The sequence below is a fragment of the Coregonus lavaretus genome (assembly GCF_964263955.1).
Source record: "Coregonus lavaretus genome assembly, chromosome: 32".
NCBI lineage: Eukaryota > Metazoa > Chordata > Actinopteri > Salmoniformes > Salmonidae > Coregonus > Coregonus lavaretus.
This window is the reverse complement of record NC_140019.1, coordinates 18,531,475-18,552,989: the sequence shown is the minus strand read 5'-3', so window position 1 is coordinate 18,552,989 and position 21,515 is coordinate 18,531,475. Positions and strand designations below refer to the sequence as shown.

Below are 21,515 nucleotides of genomic sequence, written 5' to 3'. Positions count from 1 at the left end.
CTCTGAAGAGACGTGAGAAGGAAACAAAAGCTGCTGATTAAAACCACAGTTTCAGAGAACGGATGCTGCATAAATGGTGACACACGTGTGGGGGGAGTAACAAGTATGTATGTGGTAGACATTTGTTATGGGAAAGATTGGTGCTCAATAGCCCAATGGATAAATGTTACCTCGATAAAGAAATGAACAAGTGGAGCATATTATTTCCCTATGGAGGGCAGAAGAATGTCCCCTGGAAGGGTTTAGGCTTTCAGCCACCACTCCTGGGTGAAAAAACTGAAATATGCCTGTCTCAAAATCCAGTTGCTATACATAGCCAAAAAGAGAATACCATACTGTGTGTGTGTGTGTCAGCCAATACTCTACTGAGAACTTTATTGGGCAGATGGTATCCATCATTACAGTTCTACTGTACTCTGACAGGGAGACCAGACAGGGCTGCATCATGCATTCTCAATCAGTTTTCACATGATCAGTCAAGACTAAAATGTTTCAGCATCAACAGGATGCCCGCTGTTTCCAAAGAGTGCAGTGCAAATATAGTAAGGCAATCGGACAGTCCGGGAAGAAGCTCTTTCAGCTTCCATCTTAAACCCTGATCATGTTAACCTTCAAGCCAAATCTATTGCAGAGATGTTCAGCGAGAGAGTTGTTAAAGTGATGAAGATATCCGCAATTAAAAAACAAGTGGCTGTTTCTGTTTAAAAGGCCTTTCCAGGTCCCCCTCTCTCTGGTCTCCTTTTGCCGGAGGCCCAGTTAAATTGGCACAGATTCCACCCGGCTCACAACCAGAATTGCTGCCTAAGAGTTTCCACTTCACTTCTCCAACAATGGCAGTAGCACAGAGAACACAGGGGGGGAAGTCAACCTTTCTACCACAGGCCTTCTGACACACACAAACACTTTAGAAAAGCAGCCTGTACAACCTTATGCGCCTTAATAAAAAATAAAAAATAGGAGAGAGATCCAAGTTTGCACCTCAAAAAAATAAAAAAATAAAGAATCCTTAATAACGGAAATCCTTTGAGATACTTCAGAGCCATGAAAAAGTGTGTTTCCCCTTATAAAATGAGTCAATTTCTATGGTAACCCAAGTTTCAACATTTTTAGGGATACCATCCAAAATATTCTCTAGGATTATTTGAGCTGAATGGTGGCCTACCCAATGACCTTTAGCTTTGAAATGACCTTACAGTCAGAAGTCGTTCCCCAAACTTAATCTTCACTATATTCATGAGACCGCAAAGTTCCCACAACCACAAAACAGTGTGTACTGGGCTACAAACACCTCCTCCGCTCAGGACAAAAGGGTTATTTCCAATAGGCGCATGCGGTCGCTTTGCAGAGAGCGTGACGCTGCACTCTGGCAGTACTCTGCCAACACAAACTGGCCTTGTAAACAATATGGAGGACTATTTTTAGTGTGCGCTTGGCCTCATCAAGCTCTACAGGAATTGTGAGTATTCGCACAGCTGTTAAAATAAGTGGGTGTGTCTAATGGAAGATCAAGTAAGCGTGCATGTGTGTGGGGGGCTGCAGAGCTGAATGGTTGCTGATGGTGTGGAAAACGCACAACACTGAACACAGACTAAACAAAAACGAATTGCTTGACTACATCAAGAAACTCTGAGTTTGCTTTCTGTGTAGTTCTGTGAATGCTACACCTATTACAGCGGTGAAACTCAGAAGCACAAGCCACTATCGGGTGTAGACTGATTCTGTGACTGATACAATAGCTAGGAGCATTTCAAAACACATATTGACATGTTCATTTTCCATCTGCAACAGACGGGTAAAACGTATCTCCCTGTTTTTATTATTATGTCAGGCGTTTAAAGTGACAGTAGGCTATGACATGGGCTTGGCCCTTATCAAAGAGACAACAAAAGGGAAAGAGAGAAGGGAAGTCAAACAGAAAACACGAGATAACTGTTGTTTATCAGATTGTTCCATGGTGAATCTTCCTCTCAATAAAACCATATCAAAACAACCAAAAGACAGGGCTGTCTGTTTAAGCAGAGAGAAGCATGTAATTATTAATATCACTATTAATTATATCAGGAAGCAACTTCCTGATAATGCTTCCTGATAAGGATTATCATGTGGGATTTACATTGGTGGCATATACCAGCAGTAATTCCATCACCAACCTTTGTTGTCTCATGAAATCCACTGATACGGATCTATGGTTGGGGGCAATCACAACTTTCTGATAACTTTCCGCTCATGATGAATTGAATAACCGACAAAGCCTTCCACTCATGTCAATGTGTGCAATGTATCTGTGTGTTCTGTGGGCTAAGAACAGTACGGAAAGGAGACATGACAGAGCTATGATTCATCGGCTGCTATGTTCGGTTAGATCAATACTGTTAGGCAGGGGGTCCAGGTCACTAGTGTAATGGGAAATTAATGCCTCTGCAGACCTTCCAGCAACTGTTACATTTGATTGTCTCAATGCAATGCTTACATTTCAATTTCATATCTATTTTATGTCCATCGGAATTGGCATGGCTGGTCCACACAAGGGTCAAAATATTGATTTAAGAATCCTCTCTCAAATTCCTGCTCATGTTATCGACGTACAAAACATAACACTGCCATAGAGGAGCTTCAGGCAGGCTTCCAAAACCCTATCCCTTCACGATTGCAAAAGTCCTTTACCGTGCTCTAAGTTTGTGTTTTCATACAGCGTATGTAAATATGATTGAATCTCTCTAGACGTTTCTTGAGTTGTTTGCCCAGCTTATTAATATTTGCAGTTATTTGGCAGAATATGAATCAGTACTTATGAATCTTCTTGTTCAAAAGTGCCAGCTTCCCTGCGTTAATCCTGCCCACAGCCAGTAATACATACCTAAACTAGCATAGCATAGGAATTCAATTCAGCAGAAACCCTAATTGTTATTGGCAACCACTTTCTGAACAGAGCACAGAATAAACAGGGCTGTTTTAAATTGGGTTTTACATAATGTTTCAAGCAGCAACAGGAGGGCATCCGAATCCCCCACATGTTGTGTTTGGAGAGCTAAAGGGGACACATAACAGTGCAGGCTCTGTGGAGGGTATTACACCCACACTCTCTCTCTGGCTTGATTAATGTTACGCCAACCTCTCTGCTCATCACCCAATAGAGGGCTGGTATTCTGACAAATAGATAATGGCCGCTAGTTCGGCTTGTCATAGCACATAGAGCAGTAGTCGTTTTCGCAAGACAACGTGATATTTAGGTATTCTGTGGCAGGACCTAATCTTTTTAGCATTTCATGATGCTCAAATCTATAGCGAATTAGCATTCGCTGAGCCGACGAGGCAGGAAGCACAGCATGACATGTGCTTTGTTTAATAGCTGCCGAAAAGGCTGACATTTATCACGACACGTAATAGAATAATCTGTATTCCAGAAGAAAATGGCATAACCTGCTCAGTAAGAGTTTAAATATAACTGAAAAGGCATTTTGCTAGGATTGCCTTGCAGAAGACCCAAGGGAAATCCATATATCTCTTGAGAAACATCAGCTTAATGTATGCAAACAAAAGCAGTTAAAAGGCTGTTTTCTTCTTCAAGACTAGTGTCAATACAAGATGCCAAATCCCCGTTAATTGTTTGTTTGTGTGGCCATGTGTGCTGTCTAAAGGGAACAAAAATGTGTTCTGCGATACATTTTCCATTATTCTGTGAAAAACGACTCATTACGTAGTGAATATACTAAACAACACATCCCAAATGCTGTATATAAGCCTCACCATATGGATCCCAAAATAAATAGAAAACAAAGTATTTCAAAATCTGATGAAAACCCTATCCCCCGACCCGAAAGGTACCCAAACAAATTTACTCAGACCTGTGAACAGTTTGGTGATGGCCTTGTTCTGTCGGCGTGCTGAGCAGATGAGGAGGAGCCAGGGCGGGAGGAACTCGTGGTGGTTGGCCAGGAGCTCAGCAATGGTCCTGGGTGTGCCTGAACCTGAAGAGCTCTGTTCCCCCTCACCCAGCTGACATCCTTCGTCGATAGAGTCTACCAGGAGGAAGAGGGCCTGCTGAGGTGGCTTGGCGCTCAAGAGTGGGAGGAGAACACACCTGTAGGGCAAAAGAGAAGAGGAAAGATTTAGAAATCTCTCTGTGCACCTAACATTTCCCACAGCATGCTGATACTGTTGAGGAGAGGTGAGGATGATTGCCTACCTACAACAAAAATAGATTTAATGTCAGTCTGTATCAAACGTTTGACTGTATCTTAGAAACTGTCTCTCAATCCACAGTTTAGCTTTCAGGCCCTTGACAGGCCTTCACAGTGCAAATGCATTCCCCAAAACTGAAACCTGCAGTACAGATAACACTGCATATAGACTGTATAACAGTGCATATAGACTCGATCCTCTAGATTTTTTATTAGCCGGCTGCTGAGAGAAAATGTGAGAGAAAATAACTGAATTTCATCTGAATTTGAACTTGAAAACAGACAGACAGGTTCACATGAATCAAATGAAGACAAGCCACGCTTACATGGCCGACAACTGTCTGGAATAGCCAGGGGAATACTTAGAGAGTCGTTAAAACTCCCTGTCAGTGTTTGAGCCTACAGTCATGGTCAAAAGTTTTGAGAATGACACAAGTATTGGTCTTCACAAAGTTCGCTGCTTCAGTGTTATGAGATATTTTTTGCAAAGCAATGATGACGGCACGTGTTTCCTTGGTTAACAGAGAAAGAACAATGATTTCAAGCACCACCCTCCTTTTAAAGCTTCCAGTCTGTTATTCTAACTCAATCAGCATGACAGAGTGATCTCCAGCCTTGTCCTCATCAACACTTTCACCTGTGTTAACGAGAGAATCACTGACATGATGGCAGCTGGTCCTTTTGTGGCAGGGCTGAAATGCAGTGGAAATGTTTTTTTTTGATTAAGTTCATTTTCATGGCAAAGAGGGACTTTGCAATTAATTGCAATTCATCTGATCACTCTTCATGACATTCTGGAGTATATGCAAATTGTCATCATCAAAACTGAGGCAGCAGACTTTGTGAAAATTAGTATTTGTGTCATTCTCAAAACTTTTGACCACGACTGTACACCCACCCATTAAAACAGCCTGGATGCACTGTGAATAATGTACAGCATTAAACCACATCAACCCTCAGCTATACTCACAAACCCAAGGGTTTAAATGCTGCATTGACCTTGAAATAACATAAGCGTGCGAGCCAAAGGGGAAAGTGAAGATCCCATTTGCTGGAATGATAATGCATAGTATGACTGTGTGCATAAATGCTATGATGCCAGCCCTGTATTTGTTCCCGTTATTTTCCAACCACATGTTTGTGCTGGCAAGACTTTAGTGCCTGTGTACAGAGCTGCTATCCCAGCCTGATTCCTGTCTTGAAACTGTTATTTTGCTGTTGTAAATTCCCACCACCGCTAAAACAGCCCTTAGTTATGCATGCCCTCGCTGATCCCCAAATTAGAGCCTTTTAAATGTTACTTTAAGTCAGACTGCAATTCCAAGGGCTTAGCAAACACTTTCCAGCCAAACCTGCCCTCCAAACCTCTATTTTCCAGCAGCTCATTTTCTGAAGTGCAAGAAAGGGAGGGCAATGCGCAGTCATCAACCTGCAAGCTCCATCATTACATCGCACCATCTCAGAGAAAAATGGCTGATTACTCTTTCTGACGACTGCAGCCCCACGTCGAATCTGCAGTACAGGCAGGGAAACCAGCCAAGAGGAATGTCAATCTGCAGAGTTTGTGTGCTCCAAACTACTGCAGAGACAAACAAATTCACAGTGACAGCAATGCGGGCCTTGTTACGAGACAAAGAGCCATTCTTTCCCTAAAAATCAACTGCTTTCAGAACTGTTGACAACTGACTTTCCTGCAGGAAGGGGACAGGGGCTTGAAATGAACACAACAATGGGCTGGGTGCCAGACTAACTTCCTAAGTACCTCAGCCAATGAGGAGTGTATTTGTGACGCATCCTGTTCCTCAGACCTTAACACCAACTATTTGGGGTTTTCCTATTCTGTCCTCGACATTTGCCAATAGCTGAGGCCAATTTTCATTTTGAGAAAGAAAGAGAATGTGAAACGTGCCTAATGCACCCGCCATCTGTTGTGCTGCGGTCCCCGTCTTTCACGGCCCGGCCACATTGTGCAAAGTGTGTTTCACTGCGATGTTTAGTGAAGATGTCTGGGCCGAAAGGCAGCACTGGGCACAGTGCCCGCGTCTTACAAATGTACTGAGCTGCTTTTATGGAGTGGGCGCTGAGCCTGAAATTTCCCCCGTCATACAATGGCGCAGGGAGACTGGCTCAAGTCCAATATACATGTCCGGCCATGACACCATTCTATTAATGGCATAGAGCTGCAGATGAGTCAACGACTCACTGCAGAGACCCCATTGAAAAGCAATAGCTACTAGCATTCCACAGGGCTCAGTGGAAACCGAACGAGACTCTTCGTTAGGAGAATACATTTGAATGGCGCACCTGGATTTCTTAATTTAGAGACTCCATTTAGCCTGCTCAGCTTCTTTCCATAGTCAGGAGAGCTTAGCAGAAAAATACTGCATGACAACAGCTGACTCATGCCCCATCAGGGGATAGACAGAGAAAAAGCAACCAGCCCCCAGTTTGGAAAATGCACATTACTCATGTATACCTTAAAGTGGAACAGCTGGTCTGGTATATTGTTTGCTGCCTCCAGCCATTCAGGATTCAGTTTCAATGACTCAATATTTTGGAAATAAACCGAACGAATGTCAATACAATCAAACTAGCAAGGACAATGATCACAAGTCAGTCATAATGTGGCTAATAGGCTAGGTTATCTATTTATGTAGCTATTTATTTAGCGAGCTAAAAACACAGAGCCTAACATTAGCTAGACTAGCTAACTAGCTAGCTGCTGGGAGGATGTCATGTCGTTGGGTGAGTGGCCGACTTCCCCCCCCCCCCCATATAGTTTTTCTGTGGCTACAGCTAGAGATGCATGTTGGTTAGCTAGCAAGAAATGTGAATCACTTTGCTAGCTAGCTATGTTGAACTTGAACGACTTATCCACAGTTAGCATATCTCTTAGTTGTCAATCCAATGTATTTGGCATTGATCAAATGGATGGGGAGGCAGGCAACTTCCCATTCATTATTAAAACGTCAGTTGGCAAACTGCAAAAGGACAAGCTTGCGACTATTCCCCATCGTTTATCAGTGCAATTTTGACGGCCAACTACAAGCTGAAAAAGTTAGATTTTAGTTAATCTCGCTCTGGCTAACATTAGTTGTTGATCCTGTTGTTGATGTGCATAGGGAGGGAGAGAGCCTACCTTTTCATGGTTGTTTGATCAATACAACTGTAAAGTTCCCAAATGTAAGAGACTCCTGTGGTATTTACATATTTGTAGAAATCCATTCAGGTGTATTTTGTGGCTTTTGGCGAATGCGTTCTAATGATCTAAAGTCGTGCATCTGCTACTGCCTGTAAACACACAGTCCAGTTCAAAGTGAATGATGGCAGGCCCGTGTGACAAATGGCTTATTTACATATAGGCCTACTGTAGCTCTGATTTAGCTATGGCACACCGGTCTGTGTAGACTCCAGTCCTGGACAAGACTAGGGCTGACCCCAATTAGTCAACTGGTCGATTGTTTGGTCGATAGGCTGTTGATCGACCAATATTTTTTTTGGGCGAGCAGTAGCAGTTATATACAGTGCCTTCGGAAAGTATTCAGACCCCTTGACTTTTTCCACATTATGTTACATTACAGCCTTATTCTAAGTTTTGATTAAATAAATAAAAATCCTCAATCTACACACAATACCCCATAATGACTAAGCGAAAAGTTTTTAGAAATGTTTGCAAATTTATTAAAAATACAAATAAACTTCCTTACATAGGTATTTAGACCCTTTGCTATGAGACTAGAAATTGAGCTCAGGTGCATCCTGTTTCCATTGATCATCCTTGAGATGTTTCTACAACTTGATTGGAGTCCACCTGTGGTATCAACAAATTTTGGCAGCATTGAAGGTCCCCAAGAACACAATGGCCTCCATCATTCTTAAATGGAATAAGTTTGGAACCACCAAGACTCTTCCTAGAGCTGGCCGCCCGGCCAAACTGAGGAATCGGGGGAGAAGGGCCTTGGTCAGGGAGGTGACCAAGCACCCGATGGTCACTCTGACAGAGCTCTAGAGTTCCTCTGTGGAGATGGGAGAACCTTCCAGAAGGACAACCATCTCTGCAGCCCTCCACCAATCAGGCCTTTATGGTAGAGTGGCCAGATGGAAGCCACTCCTCAGTAAAAGCCTGCCTCAATGACAGCCCGTTTGGAGTTTGCCAAAAGGCACCTGAAGGACTCTCAGACCATGAGAAACAAGATTCTCTGGTCTGATGAAACCAAGACTGAACTCTTTGGCCTGAATGGCAAGCGTCACGTCTGGAAACACCACGGTGAAGCATGGTGGTGGCAGCATCATGCTGTGGGGATGTTTTTCAGTGGCAGGGACTGGGAGACTAGTCAGGATCGAGGGAAAGATGAATGGAGCAAAGTACAGAGAGATCCTTGATGAAAACCTGCTCCAGTGCAAGAAGAAGGGGAGTGTGGCTAAGATGCACAATGCAGGTCTCTCTCCAGAATGCACTCTCTCCCGCCAATTTGTGCACATTTATTGTTTCATTAATTCATTGTGTGAATTGTTTGCGTTGTTAGTGTCTATCAATTCCCCATTACATACACTATATACAAAAGTATGTTGACACCCCTTCAAATTAGTGGATTCAGCCACACCCGTTGCTGACAGGTGTATAAAATCGAGCACACAGCCATGCAATCTCCATAGACAAACATTGGCAGTAGAATGGCCCGTACTGAAGAGCACCTTTCCAACAAGTCAGTTCATCAAATTTCTGCCCTGCTAGAGCTGCCCCGGTCAACTGTAAGTGCTGTTATTGTGAAGTGGAAACGTCTAGGAGCAACAACGGCTCAGCTGCGAAGTGGCTCACAGAACGGGACTTCCGAGTGCTGAAGCGCGTAGCACGTAAAAATCGTCTGTCCTTGGATGCAACACTCACTACCGAGTTCCAAACTGCCTCTGGAAGCAACGTCAACGCGTTCTCTGGAGTGATGAATCACGCTTCACCATCTAGCAGTCCGACGGATGAATCTGGGATTGGCGGATGTAAAGTTTGGTGGAGGAGGAATAATGGTCTGGGGCTGTTTTTCATGGTTCAGGCCCCTTAGTTCTAGTGAAGGGAAACCTTAATGCTACAGCATACAATTACATTCTAGGTGATTCTGTGCTTCCAACTTCGTGGCAACAGTTTGGGGAAGGCCCTTTCCTGTTTCAGCATGACAATGCCCCTGTGCACAAAGCGAGGTCCATACAGAAATGGTTTGTCGAGATCGATGTGCAAGAACTTGACTGGCCTGCACAGAGCCCTGACCTCAACCCCATCAAACACCTTTGGGATTAATTGGAATGGCGACTGCGAGCCAGGCCTACTTGCCCAACATCAGTGCCGACCTCACTAATGCTCTTGTGGCTGAATGGAAGCATGTCCCTGCAGCAATATTCCAACATCTAGTGGAAAGCTTTCCAAAAAGAGTGGAGGCAATTATAGCAGTAAAGGGGGACTAACTCCATATTAATGCGCTCCTGTCAATGTTGAGTAAGGACGCGCACCTGATTACAGATAGAAGTAGGCCTATAGGCTACCTGGCCTGCGCGCAAATGTAGGCATTTATGTGCCCATTTGGGGATCTGATAGTATTTCTGATTTGGCATAACACACCGCCACTAATGAGCTGTGGAGCTTCTCAAAGTAATGTTTCCTTCACCTCAAACAGCAAGCAAACAAAGTCTGTTTTAACATCCATTGAGAATTACAATAGTTCCTCAATGTATTTGAAACATCTTTCTATCTTTTGATAACCACAAAGCGTGAAAGGGAAAAATGTCATGCTCTTATGCGCTGGAAATAATAAAATAAAATAGGCCTACCTGATTACTTCTTATCCCTTGCAAAAATAGCCTACAGCTTTGTCTGTCCCGAGCTCACTGGAGTGGGAAACTCTGAGGGCCCAGAATATTTTATACAATGTTGCAAGTTTGCTTGCGCAAGCTTCGGGCCGGACACAAGTTAAAAGTATTTGATACACTGCCGAATTTGCAGGTTTTCCTACTTACAAAGCATGTAGAGGTCTGTCATTTTTATCATAGGTACACTTCAACTGTGAGAGACGGAATCTAAAACAAAAATCCAGAAAATCACATTGTATGATTTTTAAGTAATTAATTTGCATTTATTTGATCACCTACCAACCAGTAAGAATTCCGGCTCTCACAGACCTGTTAGTTTTTCTTTAAGAAGCCCTCCTGTTCTCCACTCATTACCTGTATTAACGGCACCTGTTTGAACTCATTACCTGTATAAAAGACACCTGTCCACACACTCAATCAAACAGACTCCAACCTCTCCACAATGGCCAAGACCAGAGAGCTGTGTAAGGACATCAGGGATAAAATTGTAGACCTGCACAAGGCTGGGATGGGCTACAGGACAATAGGCAAGCAGCTTGGTGAGAAGGCAACAACTGTTGGCGCAATTATTAGAAAATGGAAGAAGCTCAAGATGAGGGTCAATCACCCTCGGTCTGGGGCTCCATGCAAGATCTCACCTCGTGGGGCATCAATGATCATGAGGAAGGTGAGGGATCACTACACGGCAGGACCTGGTCAATGACCTGAAGAGAGCTGGGACCACAGTCTCAAAGAAAACCATTAGTAACACACTACGCCGTCATGGATTAAAATCCTGCAGCGTACGCAAGGTCCCCCTGCTCAAGCCAGCGCATGTCCAGGCCCGTCTGAAGTTTGCCAATGACCATCTGGATGATCCAGAGGAGGAATGGGAGAAGGTCATGTGGTCTGATGAGACAAAAATATAGCTTTTTGGTCTAAACTCCACTCGCCGTGTTTGGAGGAAGAAGAAGGATGAGTACAACCCCAAGAACACCATCCCAACCGTGAAGCATGGAGGTGGAAACATCATTCTTTAGGGATGCTTTTCTGCAAAGGGGACAGGACGACTGCACCGTATTGAGGGGAGGATGGATGGGGCCATGTATTGCGAGATCTTGGCCAACAACCTCCTTCCCTCAGTAAGAGCATTGAAGATGGGTCGTGGCTGGGTCTTCCAGCATGACAACGACCCGAAACACACAGCCAGGGCAACTAAGGAGTGGCTCCGTAAGAAGCATCTCAAGGTCCTGGAGTGGCCTAGCCAGTCTCCAGACCTGAACCCAATAGAAAATCTTTGGAGGGAGCTGAAAGTCCGTATTGCCCAGCGACAGCCCCGAAACCTGAAGGATCTAGAGAAGGTCTGTATGGAGGAGTGGGCCAAAATCCCTGCTGCAGTGTCTGCAAGTTCCTTCTTAGGTTTACTACTTTCATTTAGATTTGGATATAATTTTTATTAACCACATGACAATGATTTTGTGATACAAAGACATTATTATAAATTAAATGAAACTGCTCCACGAAAATGTGCATATGAACCATAACTGGCAAGCATATCTGTAGAAATTGTAAGATAAATTGGCATTGCACATGAGAAAGGTTGCTGACTCCTCATGTAGACTATTACCACCTACTTCAGGAGAGTAAGGCCGGAATCTGCGAAAGCCAGTAGGAGCTGGAGGAGGATGGTAGGGTCAGGTTAAGGTTTTTTCTACTGGTTATCTTGATCTCTGGCTCCCTCTTGAGTCATTTGTGTCTTATTTAATAAAATAGTGTGCTTAAAGCATCAGACAAGCACATTATATAGTTGATTTTATTAAAACATATGTCTATATATGGAAAAATACACATTTTAAAATTTCAACCAATCGATTGGTCGAAAGAACAGACGACTTTCGGTCGACCAAGATTTTTTTCTCCATCTGGGGCAGCCCAAGACGAGACAATGTTTTTATTAAGTTTTCTTTACTGCAGTGTCTATTAATTGTCCAAATGCATGGCCGCTTTCCCACTATAGATTTTTCACAAATGCCTTACTCTACCGTCATTCCCATACATTCTATGAAAGTATGGAAATGTGAAAACGACCATATCGCTTGTCAGAAAATGTAAAGAAAAAAGGTGTCATATTCTTCCTAGGGGTGTATATGAACATATTTTAATAAGAGTTCATGTTGCTAAAACTATCAGTTCCACTTTATGCATGGTGTAATTCCAATCATCTTCTCATAATAACTGACCTAATTTATGTCCCTCTAACTGCCCTGATTGACTCTGCTGATCCTACAGCTATTGTATGCAGTAATCATGTGCCTAAGAACCAGATTTATACTGTTAACACTGAGCCGGTGTGCCCGAGGAGTAAGTCCACTGTGTGCAGCTAACCCTGCACTAACATAAAGAACATGAACACATCTACTGCTGCTAAGCTTCCCAGTAAAGCAATAAAAACAAGTAAGCATCCCAGAAGAAAAGTTCTCAAAATAGCCCACGTTAACATATGTAGCTTAAGAAACAAGGTTCATGAACTCAATAATTTGCTAGTAACAAATGACATTCATATTCTGACTATCTCTGAAACTCACTTAGATAATACCTTTGATGATACAGTGGTAGCAATACAAGGTTATAACATGTACAGAAAATATAGAAATGCCAATGGTGGAGGTGTTGCTGTTTATATTCAGAACCACATTCCTGTGAAGATTAGAGAGGATGTCATGTTAAATACTGTTGAAGTAATATGGCTATAGGTTCATCTGCCTCACCTAAAGCCCATTCTGGTGGGAAGCTGCTATAGACCACCAAGTGCTAACAGTCAGTATCTGGATAACATGTGTGAAATGCTTGATCATGTATGTGATATCAATAGAGAGGTATACTTTCTGGGTGATTTAAATATTGACTGGCTTTCATCAGGCTGCCCACTCAAGAGAAAGCTTCAAACTGTAACCAGTGCCTGCAACCTGGTTCAGGTTATCAGTCAACCTACCAGGATAGTTACAACAGGAATTAAATAATCAACATGTATTGATCATATCTTTACTAATGCTGCAGAGATTTGTTTGAAAGCAGTATCCACATTCATTGGATGTAGTGATCACAATATAGTAGCCATATCTAGGAAAACCAAAGTTCCAAAGGCAGGGCCTAATATTGTGTATAAGAGGTCATACAATATGTTTTGTAGTGATTCCTATGTTGTTGATGTAAAGAATATATGTTGGTCCGTGGTGTGTAAGGAGGAGCAAACAGACACTGCACTTGACACATTTATGAAATTGCTTATTCCAGTTACTAATAGCATGCACCCATTAAGAAAATGACTGTAAAAACGGTTAAATCCCCGTGGATTGATGAGGAATTGAAAAATGGTATGGTTGACAGGGACGAGGCAAAAGGAATGGCAAATTAGTCTGGCTGCACAACCGATTGGCAAACGTATTGCAAATTGAGAAATCATGTGACTAAACTGAATAAAAAGAAGAAGAAACTACACTATGAAACAAAGATAAATGACATAAAGAATGACCAAATTATGAAAGACAAATGTTGTAATTTCGAATTACGTAAAGTGAGTGTGGAAGAGGTGAAAAAATGATTGTTGTCTATCAACAATGACAAGCCACCGGGGTCTGACAACTTGGATGGAAAATTACTGAGGATAATATGGGACGATATTGCCACTCCTATTTGCCATATTTTCAATTTAAACCTACTAGAATGTGTGTGCCCCCAGGCTTGGAGGGAAGCAAAAGTAATTCCACTACCTAAGAATAGTAAAGCCCCATTTACTGGCTCAAATAGCCGACCAATTAGCCTGTTACCAACCCTTAGGAAACTATTGGAAAAAATGGTGTTTGACCAGATACAATGCTATTTTACAGTAAACAAATTGACAACAAACTTTCAGCATGCTTATAGAAAAGGACATTCAACAAGCACAGCACTTACACAAATGACTGATGATTGGTGGTCCTCTGTAGCTCAATTGGTAGAGCATGGCGCTTGTAACACAGGGTAGTGGGTTTGATCCCCGGGACCACCCATACGTAATCCAGGTAGAATCAGGAATTCCCCAGGGCAGCTGTCTAGGCCCATTACTTTTTTCAATCTTTACTAATGACATGACACTGGCTTTGAGTAAAGCCAGAGTGTCTATGTATGCGGATGACTCAACACTATACATATCAGCTACTACAGTGACTGAAATGACTGTAACACTTAACAAAGAGTTGCAGTTAGTTTCAGAGTGGATGGCAAGGAATACGTTAGTCCTAAATATTTCTAAAACTAAATGCATTGTATTTGGAACAAACAAATCATTCACTAAACTCCAAACCTCAATTAAATCTTGTAATAAATAAAGTGGAGATTGAGCAAGTTGAGGTGACTAAACTGCTTGGAGTAACCCTGGATTGTAAACTGTCATGGTCAAAACATATTGATACAACAGTATCAAAGATGGGGAGAAGTCTGTCCATAATAAAGCACTGCTTTATCAACAAGGCAGGTCCTACAGGCTCTAGTTTTATCGCACCTGGAGTACTGTTCAGTCATGTGGTCAGATGCCACATAGACAGACTTAGGAAAATTGCAATTGGCTCAAAACAGTGCAGCACGGCTGGCCCTTGGATGTACACAGAGAGCAAACATTAATAATATGCATGTCAATCTCTTCTGGCTCAAAGTGGAGGAGAGATTGACTTCATCACTGCTTGTGTTTGTGAGAGGTGTTGACATGTTGAAAGCACTGAGCTGTCTGTTTGAACGACAACCATGCATACCCCACAAGACATGCCACCAGAGGTCTCTTCACAGTCCCCAAGTCCAGAACAGACTATGGGAGGCGCACAGTACTACATAGAGCCATGACTACATGGAACTCTATTCCACATCAGGTAACTGATGCAAGCAGTAGAATCAGATTTTAAAAACAGATACAAATACACCTTATGGAACAGCGGGGACTATGAAGCAACACAAAACATAGGCACAGACACATGCATACACACACATGATAACATACACTCTATACAGACACGTACACATGGATTTTGTGTTGTAGATATGTGATAGTGGAGTAGGGGCCTGAGGGCACACACTTGGTGTGCTGTGAAATCTGTTATGAATGTATTGTAATGTTTTTTTTAAATGTATACCTGCCTTAATTTTGCTGGACCCCAGGAAGAGTAGCTGCTGCCTTGGCAGCAGCTAATGGGGATCCATAATAAATACAAATACAAAAAAAAATGAATCAAGCTAATAGAGACAATGTCGGGGTTCTGTAGGGAGAAATATGGATTCTGAGAATTTAGCAAAATGGCAGTAATTGCCAGAACTAGCTCTGTTCAGCCCATTACTTTAGCCATTCTCTCATTTCATCCAAAATCAGAAAGGAAAGGAATTAGTGATTTCTGTTTTTGTGTACATCTTCGTGGTGAGATCTTACTACCCAAGATTACAAGATGTGCTGAGACGCGGTACATGTTTTCTCAGTTTGTCATTGGTCAAAGACTACAAAACAAAACCAACAAGAATCTATTATGCAAGTAGTTCAGAAAATAAGATATGTGGTAAACACAGGCTTAGGAGATGTTATACGTTTTGTTCTATGAGATAATATCAGTCAGTTACCATGAGCTTTATGAATTATGCTTAAAAAGTCAGAAAAAAGTGACGTTAGCTGATGAAGATGATTTCATAGAACAAAACGTATAAGATTTCCTAAGCCTGTGTTTACCGCAGACCTTATTTTCTACATTTATCGTCAAAAAATTTCCCCGATAGGCTTTGGCCAACGAGCCATAGCGGAGTTAGCCACCGTTAGTGCCTACAAAAAGACCCAATTACTATTGCTTTCTGAGACTTCAGCTGAATGCTTCATGACAAATGAAGGACTTTTCACGCTGTATGTATACAGAGGTGAATTGGTAACATGCCAACTATGCTGGAATGAACAATACTAGCATTTGGTCAAAGAGGAGTAAAGTACATCAAAGCATTTACAGTATAAAGCAATGGGGCTCTCAGACATGTCAACTGCTGCTGCAGAACAAAGTCAAAACATTTCTAAAGCTCAAACAACTGCATCTCCACAACCCACAAGTCTCTGCAAGTAGAAAACCATTTCTGACATTTTCTGATAAACTGCACAGTTTATCAAGATCTCTTTTGGCATAAAGCTATTCAGCCCACAATTCATATCTCCATGGGCTTCCCCCCTCCTCCCTGCAGTAGCAAGGAGTAATGGATTGGTTGACTGGATTTACTGAATGTGTGCTTTTAAACAAAGCATTTTTCTCAGGAAAGAAGACTAAATGTATGTATAAATGGCTACTCCAACTTAGCAGTAACTTGATTCAAGGTGAAAACGGCTAATTAGTTTGCTTACAGACAAACAAAAGGGGAATCTGGTAATGAGTTAATGGATGCTGCAAAATCTATTTTCTGCAGGCATCCTAGAAAAGGTAGAGCTCTAGAGCTGTCATAAACAGTGCTCTATAGACAGTTCATTCAATACAAGGTAAAGACAGGAGTGGTTAGCCTATACAATTCAAAACCTACACAAAAACAACTGATTTTGTGCTTTGGAATTCATCTATTTCAAACAAAGCAAAAAAACTAAACATGAGTCCATGTGCTTTTAAGCTATTTAAGATAGTTGAGTGAACACAAACAGGTTTATTCCCTACAGTAACTCCTGAAATGATAGAACTTTCTAAGGTGTGCATTCCCGGCCAGGCTGCCAGTTATTCAACAATGTCAGTGGGATCTGAAATGTCATCCCTCCAACTCCCAGACCTATTTGTTTTATTTTATTGAACCTTTATTTTGACAGGGAGTCAATGCTGAGACCAAGGTCTCTTTTCCAGATGAGCCCACCACAATACACATCAAAATACAATAAACACATTAAACTACACATTCATATACACATTAAACTAGACGTTATTATACACAACAATACACGAAAAGCTAAACACAATCCCCAAAAAACAGACACATTCTTCAGTAAAAAGGTTCCATAAGAACCGTCTGAAATGCCACACGCAAGGCGTAAAGGAAACCAAAGCCTGATCTACCTAACTCTCTAGACGCCAAAGGAGTCTCCAGAGTTAACCAACCCTGTCAACAGTGATGTTAGGGAAGTCGGAAGTTTGTGGAGCAAGCCTTTGTAAACAAAAAGAGCATAATGATGTGATCTACGTGACTTCAAAGAGGTCCAGCAAATCTTGTGGTAAAGAATACAGTGATGAGTAGTAAAACTGTCTCCAGTGATAAAACAAAGGGTTCTATGAAAAACGTTTAATAGTAGAAGTAGCTGCACTTTGATAAATAGTATCACCATAACCAAGAACAGATAGAAAGGTTGACTGCACAATCTGCTTCCTGCTGACTAGAGAGAGACCAGATCTGTTCCTGTAAAAAAAAAAGCCCACTTTAAATCTTAGTTTCTTAACCTCCTACCCCTATTTATATACTCCTGTTAAAATTGGACTCTGGGACACGCTACACAGTACACACACAGCATGGTAGATGTCTGACGAAGCAGCCTGTTGGGACAATGAGAGGGTTTCCTGTATTTCATCCTGATGAGGACACACAAGAAGACATCATCTGCCATACGCAACTGCCTCCCCTCCCATTCACTACAGTCAGCGCGAGACAGAAGAAGGCATATCCCACACGGCATTGCAGAATTGACATCCACTGAGAGCACAAAAGATCAACCGCAGCCGGGGCTTTCATTTCACATCACTTAGCGACCTCCCCGTTTCCTAACGTGCGCAGCCAATAGCTCAGTTAACATTTAATACGTTCATCATGCAAACACGCAAAGGGGATCCGATGAACGTGTTTGGGCTATTTGGTGTCATAACACGCCCTCCCATACCCACCGCCCCTGTATGCCAAGTCAAAGCGACGTGGACAGAGGGGCTTGCTCCAGAATGCTGAGTCATAGCTCCAGCCACTGAGACCGTCTCTCTGGCTGTCCGGGGCTGAGGCTGACGCGCCACAGCGGCATCCTTTAAAAAGTGGCCTAATCTGCAGTGAGTCTTCCGCAGCCGTGCACCACATGAAGGGCGCGCGGCACTTTCATCTTCGATTAGCATCCTCTTCTTTCCCCCCCTACTGCCGCTCTGCAGTCCCCAACCTTCTAGCAACAGTACAATAAGTACTACAAAGTACAAGAAGTTCTACAAAGTACACAAAGTACTACAAAGTACAATAAGTACTACAAAGTACAAGAACAGAGTATAGGTACTGGTCCAACTTTACAAGAATTGTCCCTAATAATAATGTATTTGCATGGTAGGCAGATACAGAGTTGCACCTGTTTGTGGCATGCAAATAAGCTCAGAGTTGAGATGCATTTTCAGGATACCAGTGATGTTATGGTGAATTGAATCAGATGATCATGACACAGGTTTGTGAGATTAGGACAATCATATGCCATGAACATCAATGTCAGCAGAGTTTCAATACATCCAGATCACTATCCATAATTTATGGAGTTTCTGAATGTTTATGTTATTAATAACATCCGAAGCTCCAAATACAGTAGACGAAAAGGAGCATATTGCTGTCAAATGTGATTTGTAAAGGTTAGCAACAAACTTGTCATCGTCTTCAGCCCTTGCATGTAAAAAGCTTGAGAATATTACCTTATGCTAGCTGTAGACCTATGTATTTAACAATGTTTTGATTTTGATTCATGAGTCAATACAATTAAGTGGCTAATGTTGATTTGGAGCAAAATATAACTTTTGGAAAAACCTCGATAAACTTTCGAAACAAAAAGGTCATAAAGGCAAGTACACGGACAAAATTCTGCTAAGAAACTCAAACCTGGTTTTCAGATTCAAGCCATGAACATTTACAAGTTCCCTTTGCTACCACGTACAGATTTTCCTGGCAGTTATTCAAACTACTGCACGCTCATTTGAAAATCTGACTTACAAACAAACCCCAAAAGCTCTCACCTAAACAAAAAAGTAACATGCCCTCTCAGCACATTTCCCAGTGCCTTCAGCTTTTAGAGTGCCCACATGACTGAGTTAATTCCACCTATTTATGTGTTCTCTTTTGTCCTGAGGAAATAAAGCTAGACATGTTGGGGAGAGAGACTGTTGTTGGATAGTTTCAAACAAGGCCACATTTAATTCCACTGCTAGTGCTCTAGTCAAAACATGGTAAAGGCCATTGATTGAGGGAAAGCATATTGTAGTTAGATCCCATCAGGAAAATTAGGGAGGTTCCTTTTAATATACTGAACAAAAATATAAACGCAACATGCAACAATTTCATTGATTTTACTGAGTTACAGTTCATATGAGGAAATCAGTCAATTGAAATACATTAATTAAGCCCTAATCTATGGATGTCACATGCCTGGGAATACAGATATGCATCTGTTGGTCACAGCTACCTTAAAAAAATGGGCCTCACAATGGGTCTCAGGATCTCGTCACTATTTTCGTGCATTCAAATTGCCATCAATAAAATGCAATAGTGTTTGTTGTCTATAGCTTATGCCTGCTCATACCATAACCCCACCGCCACCATGGGGCACTCTGTTCACAACGTTGACATCAGCAAACCGCTCGCCCACACAACGCCATACACGTGGTCTGCGGTTGTGTGGCCGGTTGGACGTACTGCCAAATTCTCTAAAACAACGTTGGAGGTGGCTTATGCTAGAGACATTAACATTAGATTCCCTGCCAACAGCTCTGGTAGACATTCCTGCAGTCAGCATGCCAATTGCACGCTCCCTCAAAACATGAGACATCTGTAGCATTGTGTTGTGTGACAAAACTGCACATTTTAGAGTGGCCTTTTATTGTCCCCAGCACAAGGTGCACCTGTGTAATGATCATGCTGTTTAATCATCTTCTTGATATGCCACACCGGTCAGGTGGATGGATTATCTTGGCAAAGGACAAATGCTCACTAACAGGGATGTAAACAAATTTGTGCACAAAATGTAAGAGAAATAAGCTTTTTGTGCGTATGGAAAATTCCTGGAATATTTTATTTCAGCTCAATGAAACATGGGACCAACACTTTACATGTTGCGTTTTATATTTTTGTTCAGTGTATACTTTCAGTTTTGTTGGTTATCAATAGTCTTATACAGTTGTTTAGTCCTCCACCACCCCCCTTCCTCACAGCTTTTCACGTTGTTGTTGTTCCTATCCAAGATATATCCTATTCAAGATAGCTTATTCTGGTGACTAGAACAGCACACAATGGTGAATGGAGAGGATGGCAGTGCATCGGATGGAGACGTCAACTAATGTCTGCACAAGGTTTAATGTATTGACACACAACCGGAGATTACGATCAACATACAGTTGAAGTCGGAAGTTTACATACACTTAGGTTGGAGTCATTAAAACTCGTTTTTCAACCACTATACATTTACATTTTAGTCATTTAGCAGACGCTCTTATCCAGAGAGACTTACAGTTGGTGAGTGCATACATTTTCCTACATACATTTCTTGTTAACAAACTATAGTTTTGGCAAGTCGGTTAGGACATCTACTTTGTGTATGACAGAAGTAATTTTTCCAACAATTGTTTACAGACAGATTATTTCACTTATAATTCACTGTATCACAATTCCAGTGGGTCATAAGTTTACAAACACTAAGTTGACTGTTCCTTTAAACAGCTTGGAAAATTCCAGAAAATGATGTCATGGCTTTAGAAGCTTCTGATAGGCTAACTGACATCATTTGAGTCAATTGGAGGTGTACCTGTGGATGTATTTCAAGGCCTACCTTCAAACTCAGTGCCTCTTCGCTTGACATCATCGGAAAATCAAAAGAAATCAGAAAAATAATTGTAGACCTTCACAAGTCTGGTTCATCCTTGGGAGCAAATTCCAAACGCCTGAAGGTACCACGTTCATCTGTACAAACAATAGTATGCAAGTATAAACACCATGGGACCACGCAGCCGTCATACCGCTCAGGAAGGTGATGTGTTCTGTCTCCTAGAGATGAACGTACTTTGGTGCGAAAAGTGCAAATCAATCCCAGAACAACAGCAAAGGACCTTGTGAAGATGCTGGAGGAAACAGGTACAAAAGTATATATATCCACAGTAAAACAAGTCCTATATCGACATAACCTGAAAGGCCACTCAGCAAGGAAGAAGCCACCGCTCCAAAACCGCTATTAAAAAGCCAGACTACGGTTTGCAACTGCACATGGGGACAAAGATCGTACTTTTTGGAGAAATGTCCTCTGGTCTGATTAAACAAAAATATAACTGTTTGGCCATAATGACCATCGTTATGTTTGGAGGAAAAAGGGGGTTCCTTGCAAGCCTAAGAACACCATCCTAACCGTGAAGCACGGGGGTGCAGCATCATGCCGTGGGGGTGCTTTGCTGCAGGAGGGACTGGTGCACTTCACAAAATAGATGGCATCATGAGGAAGGAAAATTGTGGATATATTGAAGCAACATCTCAAGACATCAGTCA

The 21,515-nt window shown here is 42.1% G+C and overlaps 1 protein-coding gene across 1 annotated transcript in view; it reads right to left on the bottom strand.

The window, feature by feature from the left end:
* LOC311107818 (ankyrin repeat domain-containing protein 50-like) overlaps positions 1–21,515 on the bottom strand; it is a 36,157-nt gene that overhangs the window by 12,027 nt on the left and 2,615 nt on the right. Inside the window, exon 2 of the mRNA XM_084150375.1 lies at positions 3,846–4,081. Coding sequence (XP_084006501.1) covers positions 3,846–4,081 — 236 coding nt within the window. The remainder of the gene's footprint in view (positions 1–3,845; positions 4,082–21,515) is intronic.